This window comes from Mus pahari, chromosome 8 (genome assembly GCF_900095145.1).
Source record: "Mus pahari chromosome 8, PAHARI_EIJ_v1.1, whole genome shotgun sequence".
Classification (NCBI taxonomy): Eukaryota; Metazoa; Chordata; class Mammalia; order Rodentia; family Muridae; genus Mus; species Mus pahari.
This window is the reverse complement of record NC_034597.1, coordinates 109,291,545-109,315,280: the sequence shown is the minus strand read 5'-3', so window position 1 is coordinate 109,315,280 and position 23,736 is coordinate 109,291,545. Positions and strand designations below refer to the sequence as shown.

Here is a 23,736-nt window from a genome sequence, read left to right as displayed (position 1 = left end):
CTGCCTCTGCCTCTGCCTCCCAAGTGTTGGGATTAAAGGCGTGTGCCACCAAGCCTCGCTAAAAAATATTCTTTACTGCTGTTAAAAGCAATGAAAATTACAAACTTTAAGTATCTGACAAGATTTGTCTAGGAAAAATAAGGGCGCCTGCTGGGTTGTTTTGATGATTAAATCAGTTAATGGGTGCAAATACACCTAGGTGTGACCCTGGAGTGCTGGCAGGCTCCTCCCCCCCTCACTGGTTCCTCCATCTCCCCACCCAGCATCTGAGGGGGCAGGATCAACACCGGCCTGTTGCTGTGCTCAGAGACCAGCTTCCTGTCTGGCCCTCTCTCTTTCTCAGCAAGGGTGTTTACCTCCCTGCTCATTGTTTTTAACTCATAACTTCGGGAGCTCCACAGGCTCTGGCCACTTAGACTTCCCAACTCTCTTCAAAATGAACTTGTTCTTTCCTCTGTAGTTAAAAACGCTTTTTCAAAGCAATATTAACAGCAGAGCAGTTCTGTGAGGTAATACACAGAATTGCCGGCAATTCCAGAAAGGAGTTAAATACAGTGACTGGGGAGATGGCCACATTGGTAATATGCTTCCTGCATAAGTACAAGGACCTAAACTTGGATCCCCGGCTGCTGTGTAAAAAAGTCAGTGGTGGTGGCAGAGACTGGAGGATGCCTGGGATTTGGTAGCCAGAAAGTCTACCTGGATCCATGAGCTCTCGGTTTGGTAAGAGAACTGATCTCAAAAAGTATGGTTGGCAGTGACGAGGAAGATGCTAGATGGCAAGTTCTGGCACACATGTGCACACATGTGCACACAGGAACACACACACACACACACAAATAAGGCAGTGACTCAGATACTTTATATCTACAACAATATTCTTCACAGTAACCAAAGATGGAAATAACCAAAGTGTGATAGTGAGCTCTCTATTACATCAGCAAAACAGTACCTATAATCAGCTTTTCTAAGAGGGAAGCCTCATGGTTGTGGAAACTGCAGTGACTGGTGGGCACTGATGTTTTGGGCCTACATTAGTGGAGCTGCTAATGATGAAGGGTTGGTGAAGTAAGATTGCTGACCTTATTGCCAGGAACCAGAAGAGAGAATGGGAAGGGGATGCAAGTCCCACAGTTCTTGTCCCATACATCTCTGCATTCAAAATGTCTAGCCTCGGGGCTGGTGAGATGGCTCAGTGGGTAAGAGCACCCGACTGCTCTTCCAAAGGTCCGGAGTTCAAATCCTAGCAACCACATGGTGGCTCATAACGTAACAAAATTGACGACCTCTTCTGGAGTGTCTGAAGACAGCTACAGTGTACTTACATATAGTAAATAAATCTTAAAAAAAAAAAAAAAAGTCTAGCCTCCTCACAATGCACAGCACCAAGCATCCAAGGCCCATCTGGGATACAGAGTGAGTTCAAGGCCAGCCTGGATAGTGTAGTGAGACCCAGACTCAAAGTCAAAAGAATCTAGGAGGATATAACTGGGCAGCAAACTGCTTGCCAAGCATGTGAGGCTCTAGGTTCAATCTCCAGGACCACACACATACATGTACACAAACACAAACACCACTAAAACGTTAACTGTTATGTTTCACACATCTTACAGCACTTCTTTAAAGCATACAGCGTTAATAATGGCAACTTTCCTCCAAGTTAATGCCTTAACACAACTTGTCAAGCACTATGCTGACATCTTAGCAAGTCCTTTCTGGACACCTTAGGTAAAGAATGAAGACAGTATAGAGACCTTGGGTATGGTAGCTGGCCAAAGAGAAAGCCTATGGGACTTTCAGTTCCCCAAAGCTCTAAGGAGAGGTGACAAAAACAGATAAAAGGCAAGGTGAGGGGGAGGAGGTGAGGGGTTGGGGGAAACCCAGACACAGCAGGGGAGCGAAGAAGGACTCAGAAGCCAGTCAGCAACCTGTCGTGCAGTTCAATGTCAAATCCCAGTCTGCAAAGGCCTTGGAAGCCCTTGAGAGTCACAAGGCCCAGCCTCTTCCTGTGGGTGATTCCTGCTGTGTGACTGTGGGGTGTGAGCCCCTGTCTTGTTGATAGGGCATTCACTTGCTTCCCATCATACTTTGCTCCCTCTCAGATAGTTTTTTCCTACTGTTATATTAACTTTTCCTAGGGAGGCATGACCAAATGTCTGTTTACCCCAGGTAGGGTTCCAAGAACAGAACAAAGGATTGCTCCCAAGTCCAGCTTGGTTGAGTGATCCAGGAAGCTGAACTGGGAGTTACTGCTAAGACCATGGGTGAGGGGTTGCTTAGGGGAGCATTCCAAACTTGCTGGCCGCTGAGCTCAGACCCAGCATCCCAGGGGCAACAAACGATGCCTCTAGGATGATGAGCCATTAGTCTTATGGCTGCCACTTGTGCATAGTCACAGCTGCCTTGTTTCAAGACAGCTACTGCAAGGCCATGCACGGAGGACAGAGGTCCATGACCTCTACCATGACGGTAAATATTAACTGTCAGTTTGACAGGATCCAGAAGCACCTAGGAGACAAGTCTCTGGGCATGTCTGTGAGGGATTTCCTAGATGCAGTTGGGATGAGAACTCACTCTACTACGTGTGGGTGGTGCCATTCCATGAACATCGGATCCCAGACTGGAAGAAAAGAGAACTCCGTCAGAGTATCAGCATTTATTAATTACTCTCTGTCTCCTGACTGCAGACGCCCCCACCTCAAGCTCCTGCTGCCACGAGGGACTGTACTCACAAGAGACAAAATAAAGCCTGCCTTCTCTAAGTTGATCCTGTCAAATATTTTTTTCCCCCAACAACACATAAAGTTGAAACTTTACATACAAGACCTCTGCTGACAGAGCTGTCTCTCAGCTTTGCCTCTGAAGCATCCTGGGGTCATCTGCACTGTGCTGTGTTCTGTATCTCTGCCGTTTCTTGGCCTCAACGCCAACCTTCAGATGTAAACTGACCAGCCTCTTGGGTTCCTTTAATTTCATATGGTTCTTTCTACAGCTAATGCTACCATGGAACTCTACTAAAACTGTTTCTGTGAATGTCCCTGTGACATGCAAGCTAGATGGCAAATCATTTGACAATTCATACACGCATGACCTGAAAGCTAGTTTGTTTTACTGCTGATCAAGTCAACCCAAGAACCAACCCTCAAGACCAACAGGTAGAAACATAGAAGAAACAAAAAACATCTTTGGGGTAAACAGTGGTGATTAGTACTAACTGCCAAGGTGGCAGAATCTAAAATTCCCTCAGAGCTGAGCCTCTGGGCATTCCTGTGGTGATTATCAAGGTTGTGTTCACGGAGGTGGGAAGACCGGCCCACTGTGATGTCACCATTCCATAGGCTGAGACCCTGAACTGTATGTACGAAGTGAAGAAAGAGGGTCAGCCACATGCACCCTTGCTCTCTGGTTGCCGATACCACACGACCAGGCCCTGCTACCTTGACTTCCTGCCACTATAGACCAGACCTTGGTATGTCCGACAAAAGAAAACTTCTTTCCTAAGTTGTGCATTTATTTTGGTTTTTGGAGAGAAAATTTCTATGGGTGTCACACTTGAAACTCACTCTGTAGACCAGGTTGGCCTTAAACTCAGAGATCTGGTTGCCTTTGCCTCCTGAGTGCTGGGATTAAAGGGGCGCACTCCATTGTCCAGACCATTACTTTGTTACATATTAGGAAAGTTCATCCGAAGAAGAAGAATCAAATCTGATGTTACCTGCTTCAGAGGCCCATCTGCTTCCCCTACACTTCTGCTGGATACATTCAGGGGCACAGATTGAAGATACAACTCAAGCTGTCTTACTTAAGGACATTTACATGACAAACACACAGGAGAAAGGTGGCCTGGAGGCTCAGCAACTTCACAACAGAAACAGAAACTTACCCATTCTCTACCCACTTTGCTACCCACAGAGATGCTTTTGTTCAAAGGCAGACTGGGCTTAGTGTGCCTGAGGCAACACACTTCCTTGTCACTGTTAGCATGGAAGAAAAACTAATTTGCCACGGTTTTCTTTGAAGGAGGACAACCACACCAGGAATCCTCAACTAGTCATCACATTGATGATAGACAGTGACTGTTGCCAAGAAGGGCTGATCTGTTTTGGACTGGCCTAGGCAGACTTAGCTTTTGACCTGTGATGAGTTCCCTCAGAGGTACCAGTTGCTTGATGGTTGCCTGCAGAGAAGGCAGACAGACTTGAAACTCGACCACAATCATAGCTGTCTTGACATGGCAATTCCTATGTCCATTGAGAGCAGGTGGTGTGTGCTGGAAACACTGGGTATTAGAACACCGAGCCCTGTCCCAGGGACTCCAGCAAAAGACAGGCACGATCATGTGTTGCCATAGAGGAGAAAGACATACAAAGGACACACTAGATGTGGAGAAATGATGGTGTGTGAAGTCATAGGTCCTCTGGGAGGGATGATCCCGCCAGATCCAGAGACGCTGGGCAGAGAGAAGGTCACAGGTAAATCCTGAAGCAGAGAAAGAATGACAAGTCCCACCCTCAGTACTTGGTGTTGGAGACTAATCACTTATTCAGTCATATCTACACATACTCAGTTTAAAAAGAGCTACCTGCCGGGCATGGTGGTGCACGCCTTTAATCCCAGCACTCGGGAGGCAGAGGCAGGCGGATTTCTGAGTTCGAGGCCAGCCTGGTCTGGAGTTCCAGGACAGCCAGGGCTATACAGAGAAATCCTGTCTTGAAAAATAAAAAAAAAAAGAAAAAGAAAAAAAGAAAAAAGAGCTACCTACAGCAGATGACGCACGTATGTAGCTCATAGTAAAGACACTTGTTTAAAGAATGGTCAATTTGTGGTTGATTCAAGAGCTTGCTCACCCCCCGCCCCCCCCCCACTTACTACCTGATTATTTTCCTGAACTTTCACTGGAACTGGGACCTCCCAGAAGAAGTAAACTTCAGTTTATTTTTTATGGGGGGGGGGGGCTGAGTGTGATGTATGTACGGTTCTCCTGGTTAGGATTCGAAACTTGGGTTGTTGTAATGAAACTCAATGACTAAAAACAACTTGGGGAGGAAAGGGTTTATTTGGCTTACATTCTACTTTGTACTCTATCACTAATGGAGGCTAGGACAGAAACTCAAGTAGGGCAGTATCACCACCGTAGGAGTTGATACAGAACCACGGAGTGGCTAGAGTTACCCTTGGCTTGTTCCTCCTCACTTGCTCAGCTTTAATGAACCCAGAACCACCATCCCAGGCATGGCACCACCCACAATGGGCAGGGCCCTCCACATCATTCACTAATTAATAAAAGGCCCTACAGACTTGCCTACAGCCTGATCTTTTGGACGAGTTTCCTTAATTGAGGTCCCCATCTCTCAAATGACTACAGCTTATGCCAAGTTGACATAAAGCTAGCCAGCAGTGTATGCACAAGTGTCCTGTGTGTAGGTGTACATGCCTATACACATGAAGGCCTAAAGAGGATGGTGTCTTCTATCACTCCATCCCATTCATTTGACGCAGGGTCTCTCACTGAGCCTAGACCTAGGCTGGCAGGCAACAAACATTATACACCTTCCCATCTCTGCCCCATCCCACCCCAATGCTGTGATATAGGCATGTGTGCAACCACAGTCAGTTTTTGTTTTTGTTTTTTTTTTAACATGGATGCTTGGAACTTAAACCCTCATGATTGTTCAACAGGCATTCTTAGCTGCTGAGCTATCTCCCACAACCCAAGAAGCTCATTTCAAACAGGAGGGAGAACCTTCAAGATCCTTAAATTTTGAAGTAGCTCAAATAACTTTAACACTAATGAGTCTGGGATTATTAAATTAAAACCAGGATATCAGATGACTCTAAACCACATATACTTTCTTATGATGAGCTCTCAGTCCCACTGTAAGAGCATCAAGATGTGGGGTCTTGGGAGGTTACTGGAACAGGATGGTAGGGCCTTCATGAATGCAACCTGCACAGTTATAAGAGAGCAGAGAAGGCAGGAACTTCTTGGTTACATCAGATCTGTGGGAAGATGGACACTGTGCCCCAGAAAAAGCCTCTCAGCCTTTGCTGTGTCTGCTTCACCTTTTTAAGAAGCATCCTATTCAGGATGGCAGAAAAAGCTACTTCAAGGAGACTCTCTCTCCCTTCCTCTCCCAAAGGAAGGAAAAGAGAAAGCACTAACCCTACATTTCAAGGTTTTAATAAATGAACCTCACAGTGTGAGCAGAGACTCTGAAAGGTCAGCGTCTACCAAGGGGGTGAGCTGGGCTATTGACCAGCTCCAGGTTTAATTCCCAGCTTCACGTGAGAGTCGGGATGATTGTTCCTGAAGCCTCACCGCGGGCTTGGCTCACGACAGCTCTTCTTCCCACAAAGCAGCTTCTCTCACTGGGCCCAATGTTTCTTTTCCAAAAGCAAATTATATTTTATTGTTGTGTGTGAATGCATGTATGTGGACATAGGCATGCATTTGTGTGAAGGTCAGAGAACATCCTGATGGAATCAGTCTTTCCTTCTACCATGTAGGTGCTGAGGAATGTCAGGTATGTTGCCAGCAACCTTTTACCCACTCAGCAAGCTCATTGGACCAGGGACCCTATCTCTTGAACCAAATTTCTCAGGAAAAATTCCAATGACTTGCCCACTTGGGCTGTTTCTGAACTAGGTGGCAAAAAGACAACCATGACTCATTAAGCCTAAAGCAACTTTATTGGCTCAGGTGAACATTCCCAAGGCCTAGCACCAACCCCTGCAGTCAGGACCAAGGGACTAATGGGTCACAAGGACTCATCTCACAGGGGACAACCCACAGAAATTTAAGCTCTGTTCTGATTGCCCTGGATAACGTCATATGTCATGGGCTGGAGCTGTGGCTAATGGAACTGAGTCCAATAATTGGTTATCCTGGGTTCCAGACTTAGGACTGAGGCTGTCCAGAAAACACAGGCTGTGATCTGAAGCAGGGAAAATGGATACTGAAGGCTAATGTAGCCCCACTGATAAAGTGCTTGAATAACATTTAGAGGCTTGATGCCCAGACATCACACAAAACTGGACATGAAGTCACATTCCTGTAATCCCAGCCTTTGATAGATCTCTGTGAGTTCAAAGCCAGCCTGGACTACAAAGAGAGTTCCAGACCACCGAGGTTTGCATATTAGTTCAATCTCAGGATTGGGAATAGCGGCACATGCCTTTAATCCCAGCGCCAAGGAGCCAAAGGCAGGCAGATCTGCAGGAAGATAAAAAAAATCAAAACTACTTGCTACCTAGTGAGTTTGAAAATAAATTGAGATAGGTTGAATATACAAGAGCTTGTCTCCAAGGAGGAGGAGGAGCTGGAGGAAGAGCAGTAGCAGCAGAGGTAACAGCAAAGAGATTGTAGTGACTTAAATGAAAACAGCCCCCATATCCCACGGGCACTATTGGAGGCGTGGCCTTGATGTGGGTGTGGCCTTGCTGGAGGTGTGGCCTTGTTGGAGGAAGCATTTCATTGGGGGTGAGCTTTGAGGTTTTAAATGCTCAAGCCAGGTTCCTGTCACCCTTCTCTTCTTGCTGCCTGCTGATCCTGATGTAGAATTCTCAGTCCCTCTACAGTACCATGTCTTCCTTCATGCATGTCACCATGCTTCTCACCATGACAGTAACGAACTAAATCTCTGAACTGTAAGCCAGCCCCAATTAAATGTTTCCTTTATAAAAGTTGCTGTGGTCAGGGTGTCTCTTCACAACAACAGAACGGTAAGACAGAGCTTAAATTTCTCTATCCATGTATGTTCTTTCCAGGAGTGTCCCAGGAGCCAATGCCTTAAAACCACAGACTCAGCTGAGTGTTTCCGGTACTCCGCTGAGGAAGGTTTTGCCAGGGGTAGCATGCCTTGGCTACTTCTCCCACTTAAGCAAACATACATGTAGCTGCACCAGAATATCAGGGTATTGATGTGATTGCTAATTAGCCACCTCGGACTATGCAAAGGATTATCTACCTCACTACCTGTGTGATTGATCCTGTGTGATTATCTACCACTAAGACACAGCCTCTCCTGCTTCCAATGCAATTACCTTCCTCCGTGGTGAAGCTGATGCCCATGTGAGGGCTTGTTCCAGATACGCACGTGATTGATGCCCATACAATTAACTAGCACAATGATAATGCCAGTGATTGATGCCTGTGTGATTATCTGCCAAGATGATATCCGCGCAAATGAAAACTGGCAAGTTCTGTAACTTCTAATAATAACTCTCACCAGCATATGAAAGCCAATCACTTAAGGACTTAAGACAGGTCCTCTCTGAAGATAAAAAACCACCCATACACCACTGGGTATCTCCATTATGTATGTAGTGTGTGCATTTCTATGCGAAATCACCTATTTATGCACACATATTTGGGTGGGGAGTTCTACTTTCTTGCAGTAGTATTTAAAGGAAAACCTGGGGTTGGTAACATGGGAACTGTCCTTGCTGTGAAGCATGACAACCTGAGTTGAACCCTCCACAAGGTAGGAGGAAAGAACCAACTACCTTTGACCTATATGAGCACACCATGCCATGTCCCCAAAATCAATCAGTGTTAAAAGAAGAAAACTTGGAATCAAAGTTTATCATTACATTGTGGGCCTTCCCCTTTCTAAAATTCTGATTCCGGTGTCTCGTCAATGACTTCACAGAACAGACTCTCTGTTCCTATTACAGTTTGTTTCTGTTAGCAACATTGATTCCTAGTGACTGCTTTGTTCACATTGATCATCTCGGGAAATTAGTGGTAAGAAATACCTGCCGATGATAACTCTGCCTCTGTCAGTGGGTTGCAGACATCAGTGTGCATGGCCCAGTCCCAACAGCAGTCCAGTCCCAGGTGACACAGTTCACTTTCCCCCATTTCCCTCCTCCAGGAACACTGGAGTCTGTAAGGGTATGTTCTGCCATTTATCTCCCCTCCCTGTCTCCAATTCATTGTTCTTACTGTTGAGAAAAGCATGTAATATCCCCCATAGAATTGATAATTTTCTTTGTTATTATTAAAAAAAAACAACCCTGTTAATCCATGAAGAGTTTCGTTTTGGGTAATGTTAATTCAGCTGCCTGTTTTATAATAGGATTATGTTTTCCAGGATTTAAAAATCCCACGTGTTAACTACCAAATAGACTTCTACAACCGCTATAAAATCTAATTTAATCCCCATTGGCATTAGGGGAATAGCTGAGGTACAATTTATGTCTAACTACACTTAACACCCTACAGCCTCCAATAAATATATAACATTTCTTTTGAAGTTATAAAAGGAAGCTGTTCAGTGGGGTAACTGGGTCTCAGGAGTCCAATCATGCAATATCTCTAAGGCAGAACAAATGTTGTTTACATGCGGTAAGGATTATGGGGAAAGTTTGTTTAAACAGATTAATGTGTGTTTACCCATATTTATGCGACCTTCTACATTATGCAAATTCAACTTAAAATGATCTTCATTTCTTTCATTGGAAAATAATTATGGAGAGAGTCAGCTATTTGGTCTGTTACCATTTAGTTTAAGAACCTAATTAGTTTAGAATACATTTCAGAATAAATGCTGTACCAAACTCAGGCAGAAGGCTAATACCACGTTTTACTTTTTGCACCATGGGAGGAGGCATTTCTTTGGTGTGTGGATGAAGATGAAGGAAGGGGTAAGATCTGAGGGCCAAAGGCAGGGATTAACACGTTCTCTTCTGTCTGTTAGTCAGAAGAGGGCAGGAAATGGCCTCTGAAGGGAACACAAATCTAGGCACAGCTAGACAGATGTACTTCCTTCAGATTCTGCCCATCCCTCCTCTCCCCTCTCAGACCGGTGAAAAAGGAGAAGCCCAAGACAAGACAGATGGGAAGGGGAAATGCAGGCAAAGACCAAACTGGTTCAAGAGGAAGGAGGATAAAATAAGGAAGTTGATTCGGAACACATCAAAGAGGACCTAGCACTGGGAAGTTGAACGTGAATCTCAGGGCCATCCAACCTCTTTAAAGATGCAAATTGCTGTCAAACACAGAAAACAGTAGGGCTCTGTTTACCCTTTCAGACAGGGTGCAAACTGCTAATCAGGCTCGGTGCTGGGCTGGCCACTTTGTTTATCAATAAACAGGAAGACAGTTAGACTATAATTTTCCTGCCTGGTACTGGTGGCCAAAAGGAAATGCTGGCAGCTTGATAGTACTGGGTTCCAGTTGTACAGAAACCCAATTATTATTGGACTAATATATGGGTGTTTGCAAGTCGCACAGGCGTGCTACACATGTCCACAAAGCCATGTGAGACATTATTGGCAGTGATGGAGCCTGGTGACACATGGACTGAGAGAGCTGTCAAAACAGGCTCGGGCCTCCAGGAGCTCAGCTGTGCACTATTGCCTCAAAAAACACGCACACCCTCGGGAAGTGAGTTAAGATGGCAGACATGTGGGAATCTTTCACGTGGTAATATGATGTAATACAAACAACAAGGCAATAAATAGCTCTGTAGCTGGAGATTGTATTGGAATATGGTCTCACTGCTACTGAATGCTCTTTACCACAGAATGCTTGTGCACCCAGTTATTCTAATGTGGGCAAAAGACATCACCTCAAATCTCAAATATGTACAAGATCCTAAGCCTAAAAATAGAACAAAAATCCAATCTTACACACGTTCAGGGCTTTGGACAGTCCAAATCACTATTTAGTTCTCTTTCATTTGGTCTTTACAGATGCATTTGTAAGAGATGAAGATATATCAGGCATGGTGGGGTGCGCTTTTATTCCCAGCATTCAGAGACAGAGGCAGAAGGATCTACAGACTGATCTACAAAGTGAATTCTAGTGTCACACAATAAGACTCTGTCTCAAAAATAAGCAAAAATATTCATTCTGAACACATGTACACTGTTAACTGGGCATTAAAATGTACAGTATACACCGAACAGTGCTTCTGTTAATGCTGAAATAGCCCATATATGAACAATAAGGACAATATATTGATCACATAGAATTTACTGATTCATCAGATATCTGCTGGGTAATGTCTGAGACTCTCTGGTAAATTGTGGGAACACAATAGAATTAATTCTCTTTACAAGAGTCAGGCAGGGAAGTAGACACTGAATGACCCTTGGGCAACTGTTCTGTTTTCTTTTCTTTCTTTCTTTTTTTTTTTTGGGAGACAGGGTCTCATCTATCACATCTGGTCTCCAGCTCAATCTTCAGGGTAATGTCTCCAAGGATGACACTGAACTCTTAAGTGATGGAATGACAAGCATGTGCTATCCCTTCCTGGCTTTATGCCTGGCTTTATGAAATGCTGAGAATCAAATGCAGAGCTTCACATATATTAAACAAGCAGTTTACCAATGGAGCTATACCTTCATCCCTAACCAACTGGTATTCATTCTGCTCAGTACACAGTGACCATCCTAGCTATTTGAGATGGCAAACACTGGTTTACCATATTAGGACATGTCATATAAGTGAAAATTCCAAAGCTCAGTATGGTTCTGTTGAGAACAGCTTTGATCAAATGTTTTGGGGTGGGGACTGACAGGGGACTCATAAACTGTGTTACCTTGAGCAAGTTTGCTAACCTCTCTGAATTCTCCTTTGCCTATCTATCACTGAGAATGATGAGAGCTGAGAGCAGAACAAGGTGACCTAATTTATGCACAGCATTTAGAAACTGTTAGCAAACAGAAGCACACACCAGCTCTGGAATCGCCTTCAGACAACGGTCAGCACCATGGTCAGCTCCAGAACGCCAAGAGAAGTCGAGAACTCCAAAGACAATGGGGCAAAACTTCCTTCAGCTTGGGCAGGCTTCCTTTGTGATAATTCTTGACTTTTCTTTTAACAAAGAAACCATCTTCCTCGCCCTATTATGGATAGTGTAGAGTAAGAATCAAACCATGGGGCTGGAAAGATGCTTCATCAGCTAAGAGCATGCAGAGCTCCAGGTTTGCCTCCCAACATGGCAGCTCACAACCACCTGTAATGCCAGATCTAAAGGGCTCAACACCCTCTTCTGGCTTACATGGGTACCAGGAACACAGAGATGTACAGACAAACATGCAGGCAAAAGACCCATATGTAAAAAATAAATTAATTAAATGAAATTTAAAATAAACGAATATCTTGGGCATATTTTTCGAAAATCATGTTGTCCTTGTCTCAGGACTAAAAAAAAAAAAATTTTTTTTAAAGAAAAGGTTTTAATTAATATAGTGTGGGTGGTGAGTATTATGTGAAAGTGTACCAAGCAAGTATGTATGTGTACATGCATATGAAGATCATAGGATGACACTGGGTATCTTTCTTAGTCTCTTTCCACCTTAGGTTTTGAGTCTTACTCAAAAGCAGTGGTTCTCAACTTGTTGGCTGCAACCCCTTGGAGAGGGGAGTCAAACAACCCTTTTACAGGGGTCACCTAAAACCACTGGAAAATACAGATATTTGCATTACAATTCATAACAGTAGCAAAATTGCAGTTATGAAGTAGCAACAAAAATAAGCTTATGTTTGGGGTTCACCACAACATAAGGAGCTGTATTAAAGGGTCTCAGCATTGGAAGTCTGAAAACCACTAATCTAGATCTCATTGGCTAACGGGGCTGGCCAGCAGCCCCAGGCAAACTCATGCCTCTGCCTCCTCAGTACAGGGACTTATACGTTGCTTTTGCATCTTCTCATCCTGTTCCTCCTGCTCCTTCTCCTCTCCCTCCTCTTCTTCTTCCTCCACCTCTTCCTCTCCCTTTTTAATGTGAAAGCTGGGGTAGAACTCGAATCAGCCTGGCTCCACAAATTACCTTGCAGACTGAGTCATATCCCCAGCTCCTCTTTAACCTTACTATTAAGCTGAAACTCAAAGATATCTTTCACTGGCCAAGCCTGGGCTTTCTGAAGTCAGAAACTTTGTATTGTGGGTCATCGTCAGTCTTAATTGGATGCCTAGGAATTGTAGGAGAAGAAATACCTGACAATTTAAAGGCCTCATCTCTTCATGAAGAGGCTTTGTGGAGCTCATTAAATAGAGACCTCCGAGTATGGCAGCTTTCCATGAAGATGACACCGGGTCTGAGGAACAAAACAATGAGGAGAGGGGAAGAGGGTTGTTTGGTTTTGCTTTTGCACAATTATTCCTCAGGGGCAAGGTTATTTAAGGTAGGGAAGGATTATTAAATGACTGGGAACACTTTGCTGCTTGCATAAAAACCTGCATAGGTTTTTATTATTATTATTATTATTTCAGAACTTTTAAGGATCAAAAGACCTTGCCGAGTTCCAAAGCGCAGTTCAGCTTTCCATACTGTTCTGAAAAGACTCCCAGATGCCCCAATTTCTATTGAAGAAATATCCCAAGCTCTGAGGTCTTTTAATAAATGCAAGGCACCTGGGAGTGGACCTTCCCACCCTAATCCACACCCCTATTGAAGAGGAGTGGGCTCCCTGTGCCCCTGCGAGCATTTAATCACTCACTGCATCTCCTCCTGCTTTCTCCCTGTGGGGAGAACACCTAGCCACTCACATTTATTCCAGCAAAACTGATAATGCTCGAGAATCTAAAATCTAGACAAATAGATCTGTATATGCAGACTGTGTGTGTGTGAGACAGGGGGAAGGGGGAAATGTTTGTTTGTGTGTGTGTGTGTGTGTGAGAGAGAGAGAGACAGAGACAGAGACAGAGAGACAGAGAGAAAAGGGTGTGTGTGTGTGAGAAAGAGGAAGTGTGTGTGTGTATTGCATATGAATGTGAAGGGGTGAGTTGTGGTATGTGTGTGTGCAAGTGTGAGTGTATATGTCAGTGTAAGAGTATGTGTATGTGCAAGTGTGTATGCACAAGAGAGGATGGAACCATAAGACTGAATACATGTTTAGGGTAGAGAAGGGTCTTCCATCTGTCTGGCAATGAAAAGCATTATAGAGGAACTCAAGAATTAATTTTTTTAAAAATTTTTTTATTCATTTCTGAGTGTATATGTAAACCTGTGTGAATTGATGTGTGCCAGGAACCTAGGGGGGATGGTTCCCAGAAATTGGAGTTATAGGTAACTGTGAACCACCCTGTGAATGCTGGGAACTGAGAAAATGCTAAGTTCTCTGCAAAAGCAACAAGTGTTCTTAACCACTGAGCCATCCGTTGAACCTCTCTGCAGCCCATGAATTAAATGGTTTAAAATGCCGTGTGCCAGGTGTGGTGGACAGTCCAAGACAGAGACACAACAAAAATCCTTGTGACGTATTTCTCCAGGATTGCTGAAGTTCTAACAGTTGATTAGAAGGCACAACTATTTAATATTTGACTGTATCACCACAGCTGCTTTTCAAGGTGGAGACCAACTGTAATAAGCCATGGGTTCTCTGCCAGTTAGAGCAGGTGGCCTGGAGAGGCACTTTATACAGCCTTGGTTTTCCCAAGATACTTCTCTCAGTCCAATATGAGGAAGTCTCTAGAAGTAGCCTCACAGAGGACTTGCACAAATGTCTCCTCTACACAGTTCCATTTTCTTAAATGTCCTTGGCCTTTTCTTCTTTTTCTAAAAATTGCCGAAGAACCAAGAGCTTGCCTAGCATGAAGCAACCACAAAACCAAGCATGGTGGTGCCCCACCTTTAATCAAGCACTGGGAAGAAGTCACCCTAAGCTACACAGTAAAAGTCAAGGTCAACCAAGGATACAGAAGACTCAAAATCTCAAATCCAAGGTCAACCAAGGATACAGAAGACTTTCAAAATCTCAAATCCAAGGTCAACCAAGGATACAGAAGACTCAAAATCTCAAAAATGAGCTGGCGCAATGGTTCAGCAGTTAGGGGCACTTGCAACTCTCAGGAGAACCAAGGGTCACTTCCCAGACATTATTCAGGCATTGTCATTATTCAGGCATTGTAAACTTATAAGCTTCTCTGTGGAAACTCCTATTGTCCCCACGATAAGTACATCCCACAGAGAATTAGGCAAGTGAAATCCAGAGTCAGCCAACCAACCGAAAGCAGACCCACACGGACGCTCACAACCATGCCTAACTCCAGAGGATCTGACACCCTCTTCCAACCTCTCAGCACATGACACAAGCAAGCAAGCACTCATACACATACATAATAAATCTGAAGTGTTCTTTTAAAACAAAACAAAACAAAACAAAGAAACCCACTTAGAATCAAATGAAAATACCATGTTCCTATATTCCTGAATTTTTGCATCTTTTACTATATCACTGCTAGCCCGTGACTCCTCCAAGATGGGCATCATGAAACCACAGCATTCTTATCTGTCACAGTGCCTGCTTGAAAATGTTCTTACATTTAAATAATGAAATGTAGATACTAAATAATTTAAATAATCTTTAGAAAAATCACTACTTAGTGAAACAGCAGGCCTGGCATCATGACTTCAGTCTTCCATGTCTTTGACCCAGTGTCATGATGAGTCAGTCCCCAGAGTTCTGCCCAGTGGTACACTTGTGTTGTGCCAGGCAGGGCTCAGACATTCCTGTGCTTCCGAATGCACTGAAAGCTGAAGAGGAGGCAATGTGGAGAGGGTTTCTGTCACCCATACTGAGAAGGTGAGTGAGCTTGACCTGGTAGGACTGTTCCTGACATGAAGGAGCTACTTAAACATCTCTGGATTAGCAAGGCAGGCTTAGGGGAAGGTATTACACACCCACAAGCCTTTCTGTGAAAACTACTGTTTGCATGATAAGCACACTCCATGGAGAACTGGGAAAGTGCAATATAGTCAGTCAATTATCAGGAAAATGCAAATAAAATGAGATATACAATGATATGCCTATATTTTAATAATTCTGAGGAAGATGAGTTGCATCATACTTCAGCTTGGCAAAACTGTAAAAAGGTATCAGAAATCAAACTTGAACATAGACTTCGTTTTAGTGATAAACTCACTAAAAACAGGACCTCGGCTGCAGATGGAAGCACACACCTGTGATCGCTGGGATCAGGGGTTCAAAGTCACTTCCGGGTGCATTAGAAGTCCAGACTAGCCTAGGCTACATGAACTCCTGTAATAAACTATTTTTTTCACCAAGAAGAATAATATTTAAATATGAAAAATGGTTAAGAAATAACTTCAAAGCCAGGTCTGGTGGCACATGCTCTTTCATCTCAGAACTTGGCAGGCAGAGGCAGGCAGATCTCTGTGAGTTCAAGGCCAGCCCAGATTACATAGTGAGTTCTAGGACAGCCAGGGCTACACAGAGAAAACTTGTCTCAGAAAAACAAAGAGAGATAACTTCAAGAAGGAAGGAAGGAAGGAAGGAAGGAAGGAAAGAAGGAAGGAAGGAAGGAAAAACAAAACCGTTGGCCAGACTCTTGCCCTACATGCATGAAGCTGATGATTTGATTCCAGCACTACTACATAAACAAACATGAAAGCAAGATCCAAGTCTATGCACCCGAGTTCAGTTTTTGGGTGATGGGGAAGTGCACAGTAAGGGTGGATGTTTAACTGGGTCAATCAGGAATGTATCTTTATTCTGAAGAGGGGTCTGATCAAAACCTAATAGCTTCACGAAGAAATAATCATACCCTCAGGATAAATCACGAGCGTGACCTCAAAATGCCTCGGTTTCCCTGTTTGCAAAAGGAACATAATTGTAGTGATTCTGAACTGTCATGTAATTGACAGTGTCTGGTGTTCTGTCAGCACCATTTAAATATCGTTAAACTCTAACAGAAGTTCTCAATGGTGTCGTGTGCGGCACTTGGCGCCAACCCCTTAACAGTTACATAGCAAACTTGTTAGATTTTCATATGGCACGCTTGTCAAATGTTTAGATGATGTGAGTGTCAGATGACAAAACCAAAATCCAAAAGAGCTTTGAGACGACAGCTATGAAACACAGCACACGAGAGGGAATTAAATCCTCTCTATGGTTTTCTTTCCTGAGCCTGTGACGAAATAGCTTGACAAGCAATTATAGAAGTTGAAGGTGCTCTCTCCACCATAGTGGGGAACTCAAGGCATCAAGACCTTAAAATGGTTGGTCATGAGACAGCGGTCACAAAGGGCAAAAGATGGTATAGTAGTGAGCAACTCCCTTTCTCCCTTTTATAAGGTCCAGCATCCCAGTCGGTTACGCCCTCAGTGGGTGAGTCTTCCTAGCTCAGTCAATGTGGCCCTCCACAGGCATGTCCAGAGGCTCATTTCCAAGCTGTCCTAGAAGCTGTCAAGCTGACCCCTCTAACCACAATTATCTAGCAAGAAATTTTAACAACCAAACTAATAATATCCAAATCCACTTTTAAAAATTATTGTGCTGGCTTTACCAGGATATTCTGTGGATGTTTAAAGGGAACTCCAGTTGACTTTAACTCAGCCCGTAGAAAAGTATGTTTAGCAATTAATGCAAAATTCAGCTGTAATGAGAAAATTGAGTATCCTAATAAAGGCACGGTGAAGGGACGCTAGCCAGCTTGAACGTGCATGGCAAACCCGGCTCTGGCAGGCTTTGTCCTCTCCCCCATTGCCTCTGCCTTGCTAAAAACAGCTAGATTCCATTCAGGAACTGAGCCCCCAAGGTCTGCTTCCTACTCCTGAGGCTGACTTCCAAGATCCAGCCTTCAAGTATGAAGTCACGCAATCAAAAGCCTCCTTTAGCTCACCTAATTAACGTACCCAAGTAAGGGGCTGGAGAAATGGCGCGGTGGCTATGAGCACTGGTAGCTCTTCCAGAATACACGAGTTCAATTCCCAGGACCCACATGGCAGCTCACAACTGTCTGCAACCCCTGGTCTGTAGAGGATCTGTTACCCAATGCACATAAATATAAATTAAAATGAAACACGTTCTAACTATTAAATTAAAATGAAACACATCCTAACTATATCCAATTAAAATGGAACACATCCTAACAATTAAAATGAAACACCTCATCCCAACTCAGGGCTTTCTCCTTTTCCTTGGTAAACCACCATTTTCCCAGCTATCTCCTCTCTATCCTAAAGCAGTCCTTTGTTCCCCCTCCCAGAACAAATACTACTTCCCCCTCTCCCTTGTTCCCTCCCCACTTCTCCCTCTTCCTCTACCTACTCTCTTTGTCTCTTATCTCCTGACTTCTATCCCTCTGGGGTAAACCAATCTCATTTGTATTGAGAATGTGCTCTTGGGTTGTCTCGAGCCAACTCCAAGATTCCCTACACACCTGTGTGGTGTCTCAGTCACCCACCAGCAGGAGGACCTGGCTTCAAACCCCAGGGCCCTTGTTAAAAGCCAAGTGTGGTGGCAGGTCTGTAATCTGAGGAGGCAGACAGGTAGATCCCTTCGACTCACTGGGCAGACAGCCTTACCGAATCTACTAGCCAATAAACTGTATCAAAAAGTAAGGCAGAGAGTACCGGAACAAAGACATTCAAGGTTGACCTCTGTCACCTACACATATGTGCACAGATATAAGCATATGCATGCAACTGGGCATAGTGGCACACACCTTTAATCCCAGTACTCCGGAGGCAGAGGCAGAGGCAGAGGCAGGTGGCTCTCTGTGAGTTTCAGGCCAGCCAGAGCTACGTAACAAGTTCCAGGACAGCCAGGGCTACAGACTGAGATCCTGTTTCTAAGTCCTCTACTCTCCCAATCAAAACAGCACACACACACACTGAATGAAAATATGATTGAAGATGGTAGTTGTAGCTCATCTCAGGCTTCCAACTAGTAGCTTGACTGCTATGTGGCTAGAGAATGGCCGAGTATACAGACCCACGAACAAGCAGAGATACAACAGGAAGGAGGAATATTGTCGTGAGGGGGACAGAAGATCCTCAGGTGGGTCTCGGAGGACAGCTCAAGGCTTAAGAAACAAGGTTAGAACTTTCTCCAGCCCTCCATGGACTTACTGCGGCACAGCACAGACGTAAACACCCTTTAATCTCAATTGCTACAGGCTTTATCTGACCCATTTCCTGTAGGAAATCAAGCTACTCACAGGCCCCTTATCAAATTTTCTCCAGTAATAATCCCCATCGCTGACAAAAGAAGATATTGTCATCCCCACGGTATAGATAAGAAACTGAGGCAAAGAAGTAAGGTGACTTGCCTGAGGTGACACAGGACTGGAATTACAACCTGGTATCTAATCTTAGAGTGCACTACATGAGTTTAGGGAGGGGTATACTGGAATCGCATTATAGTCTTTAAAAGAAAAGTCTATTTGTGTTTAATGTCTAGGAGAAAGAGCTTAATTGTATTAATTATATACCAAAGTCGCTTATTCTAATCTTTTTCCAAATCCTTGGGAAATCTGGATTTTATCGTTATGAAGATATGGAAGATTAACTCTTTTTTTTTTTTAATTAAGGCAAATATTTGTTTGCTAGACTCTCCAAGGAAAGTAATTAATCTGGAAAACTGTATGGCTCAGACAGACTCCTTCAGATCACAGGAGTAAGAAGCTACCCAGAGAGCAGGAATCCAGATGGCCTAGGGATCTGATGGGTAAACAAAGGTTGGGAAAAGCATGTCTTCAACCAAGGCATTTGCATGCATACGTAAACTATTATTATACAGATTTACATATTTCACCTCATTATCAAACAAATGTCTGTTCATTACTTAAAAGCTTGAAAATAAACGGGGCGGTGCTGGCAAACACCTTTAATCCCAGCACGTGGGAGGCAGAGGCAGGTGGATCTCTGGGTTTGAGGCCAGCCTGGTCTACAGAGTAAGTTCTGGGACAGCCAGAGCTACACAGAGAAACCCCATTGTGGAAAAACAAAATAAATAAATAAAGTTAAACAAAACAGGAGGCTGGAGAGATAGCCCGGCACTTAGGGGCTTCTCTTCCAGGGGAGGGGCTTCTCTTCCAGGGGGTTTAGGTTCGTTTCCCAGCATTCATAAGATGGGTATAACCACCTGTAATTCCAGTTCTAGAGGATCAGATGCCCTCTTCTGGTCTCTGTGAGCACTGCACGCACAGGGTGCACAATGTACATGCAGACAAAACACATAAAAAATAAAAATAAAATTAGTCAAAACAATATGAAACCAAAGTGCCTACTGTTCACCCCCAGATAAGCTGCTGTGCCCAGTCTGGTGGTGTGACTCCGTCTCCCAGAGAAATGGCTGAAGGGAACACAGAGTTGGGAGTTTTGAAAGGCTGAGATCGGCTTGGATACACAGTTAGATCCTGTCTTACAAATTTTTTTGTTTTGTTTTTTTGTTTTTTTCGAGACAGGGTTTCTCTTTGTAGTCCTGGCTGTCCTGGAACTCACTTTGTAGACCAGGCTGGCCTCGAACTCAGAAATCCACCTGCCTCTGCCTCCCAAGTTCTGGTTTTTAAAGGCGTGCGCCACCATGCCCGGCACAATTTTTTTTTTTAATTAAAAACAATTTTGTTTTAATGAGGAAGGATCAGGAACACCCCATCTACCTGTTCACAAACTAGTCAGGCCATAAGGGTCAGAAGTCACAAGCCGCTCTGGGTTCTGTACACATCTCTTTAAGTAAGGAAGGGAAATAATGACTCATCTACAGAATCTCCACATCTGACAGCTGGGGTACACAGAGAAACATTGTCTCAAGAAAACAGAATGAGAGGAGGAGGTGGGGGCAGTTCCTTTGTTGTGTTCCCCACGCCATGGCCCACGCATGTGCAGCAGGGGCTTTCTGCATTCACTAACCCCAGAGGTATCTGCCTGATACCCAGAGACAGACTGCACAACCCGGGCAGCCAATTGGCTGTGGTGCCGGGCCAGGGACGGGGGAGACAAACAGTAGGGTGGGGGCGGGGGGCGGAGGGTATAGAGGCATCCATCATTTTTTCTTTAAATGAGTCTGCTTCTTACCTGGCTCCCAGGATCTGTGTCGTTGACTCGGCAACTTCTCACCCCCTACCCCCTATGATCATGGGGGGGGGGGGCTGAGGGCTAGGGCAACAGTTTACTTAAGCTAACCAATACCACAGAGCACATTTGATTACCTATTTATACACACACCAATCACAGCTATTGAATATCATGGTTTTAAGATACATTTTGAAGGGATTCGTCCCTTCTTTCAGAGAAGACGCATAACAGCAAGAGTTAAAACCAATGTTTTTGGCTGAAGTCAAAAAAAATGCTATAAGTAAAGACTGAGGACGATGGACAGACAGAAGGCTGAGGACAACAGACACCTCCCAAACAGTGATGAACAAGGCTCGCTCGAGTGCAATGGAAGCCAGCCCAGGTTCACTCCATCTGGAAAACACGCCATACCTTTTTGTTTTCTGCAACACCATCCTCGCAGTCCAGCACAGCACAATCTACTTTCAAGGACGGGATCTTCCTTATTTTCTTTTCATCATTCCCAGGCACATAGAGCACTGCTCTCCGAGGGACATACTTGTGATTGGACAAGGAGCTGTATCCAGGCTTGCAGACATTGGCCATGAGGGATGCCTTCCTGCCAGAGAAGTGACTAGGGTTAGTCCAAAATGGAATTCTGTATTTATAAATTTGTGAACAAACTCTGCTCTTAGCCATTCATTCCTTTTGGCTTTTAAAAATATGTTAAAAAATTAATTATGGGTATTTGGTGGTGGGAAAGGTACACATGTGGTCTTTGGGGTTCCTTGAAGTTAAAGCTACAGGTGGTTGTGAGTCACCAGGGTTGATGTCAGTACTAAACCCAGTCCTCTGCACTTAGGATCTGGGCAGTCTCTCTCATCCTGTTTTGGCTTTTTGGTTGTAAGACAGGGTCCCAAGATGTAGTCCAGGTTGTACTGGAACTTACAGTACAGGCCAGACTGGCTTTGAACTCACAGAGATCTGCCTACCTCTGCCTCCAAAGTACTGAGATTAAAGGCTCAAGCCACTACAACCACCTACTTTTGGCTTTTTGAGATGTTCTTGTTACATACATACCCTTGGCTCATTACTATGGTACCCGGGCCGATCGCAAACGAAGGGCAAACCCTGGGCAATCTGATTTACATATTGATTCAAATACTCAGTTTTCAATATCAAAAATAAGAAGTCATACAAAGGGGCTGGTGAGATGGCTCAGTGGGTAAGAGCACCCGACTGCTCTTCCAAAGGTGCAGAGTTCAAATCCCAGCAACCACATGGTGGCTCACAACCATCCTTAACAAGATCTGACTCCCTCTTCTGGAGTGTCTGAAGACAGCTACAGTGTACTTACATATAATAAAAAAAAAAAGTCATACAAAGAAGTAGGAAAACTATATGGCCCTGTTTAAGAACAAAAGCAAGTCAGTTAGAGCCACCTATGAAACCGCCTGATGGAGACTTCAGTATGTGAGGATGTTAAAACTACCATCTTGTTTTGGGGAGTGGTGGTGGTGGTGGTGGAGGTGGTGTAGTTGGGTTTTGGTTTCCATTTTGTTGCTCTTCTTTGTTTTTTCTTGACAGGGATTTGTTCTAGAGCACTGATGAACCTGGAACTCAAGTGCTTCCTGCCTCACACTTCCATCCCAGTGCTGGGACTGCACTTGCTGTAGTAGCAACAGCCTCAGCCTCTTTGTCTACCCTGTGACCATCAGGAAATGTGCAGATCATTCCAAATATATACACAGCTAAGACTTAACTAAGAAACAGATATGGTAAACTCAAAGTGACACAAAGTAACTACATCTGTTGTCCAAGTGTTCCATAAGAAGTCTTCAGTAGATTCCAGAATTTCAGGGCTCAGTACAGTGGCTTATGCCTATAACCCCAGTTTTCAAGAGGCTGAAGCAGGGGTTACAGGTGTAGCTCAGTGGTTTGAGTGCTTATATAGTATGAACAAAGCCCTAGGCCTATTCCCAACAATTCATCAAGGACAATCCCACTACCTAGGAGGTGAGGCAAGGGGGATCATTTCAAGATCATCTGTGGCTGCATAGGAGGCCAGCCTGGCCTAGAGATTGAAGAAGGAGAGTGGAAGGTCGGGGGTTGGGGCAGGGGGTGGGGGGAGAAGAGGAAGCAGCAGAAGTGGGTAGCCAAGGCTGGGAGATCTTGAGTTTGAGTCTAGCCTGGGGCACATAACGAGACCTAGATCAAAAAATGAAAACACAATAACAAATTAGATTTCAGCGTCCCAAAATGTTTAAACCGACAAGACTGAACTGGTAGATTCTTGTAATGACAGCATTGGTGGGGCAGACACTGGGGGCTTGCTGGCCTGGCAGTCTAAGTAAATAGTGTTCCAGGTTAAGTGAGAGCACCCAAGAAGACACCAGACTTTGACCTTGGCTCAACCCGAACCCCTTCACACAAGGTCCACCTCTTAGAACTACGGTAGCAGTGTGGTTTTCAACAGGATTGTCGGGGAGAAAAGTAAAGAAAGGGAAGCAAAGTGGGAAGTTGTTGGTAGGGTTCAAACTTGTGGCCAAAAGATGGATAAATCCTGGAGATTATGCTAGCAATATATCATGTACTTCCAATTTATTAAGAGAGTAGATTATAATTATTCTGATCAAATATGCATTAACAATGAAAGGTAACAATGTGCCAGTTAATGGAAGAGTAATTTCATGATATATATTAGAACATCAAAACACTTACAATATAAAGTCTTGTCAATTTTACTTTAACAAAACTGAAAAATTTTTACAAAGTTATTTAATGTTAAATGAAGAGTTTCGATTGATATCTTAACTATAAGTCCTTTGCTTATTTATATTATCTGTGTGTGTGTGTACGTGTGGTGTATATGTGTGTGATCCTTATGTGTGAGTGTGGGTAGGCCTGTGCATACACAGATAGAGGCAAAAGAAAACTTGGGAATCAGTCCTCTCCTCCTCTTGTTGGTTTTTTTTTTGTTTT

At 44.1% G+C, this 23,736-nt stretch overlaps 1 protein-coding gene across 3 annotated transcripts in view; it reads right to left on the bottom strand.

The window, feature by feature from the left end:
* The window catches only part of Clybl (citrate lyase beta like), a 213,966-nt gene that overhangs the window by 65,730 nt on the left and 124,500 nt on the right, over positions 1 to 23,736 (bottom strand). For all 3 annotated transcript variants that reach the window (XM_029541642.1, XM_021203610.2, XM_029541643.1), the window contains exon 2: positions 21,187 to 21,373. In XM_029541642.1, coding sequence (XP_029397502.1) covers positions 21,187 to 21,373 — 187 coding nt within the window. The remainder of the gene's footprint in view (positions 1 to 21,186; positions 21,374 to 23,736) is intronic.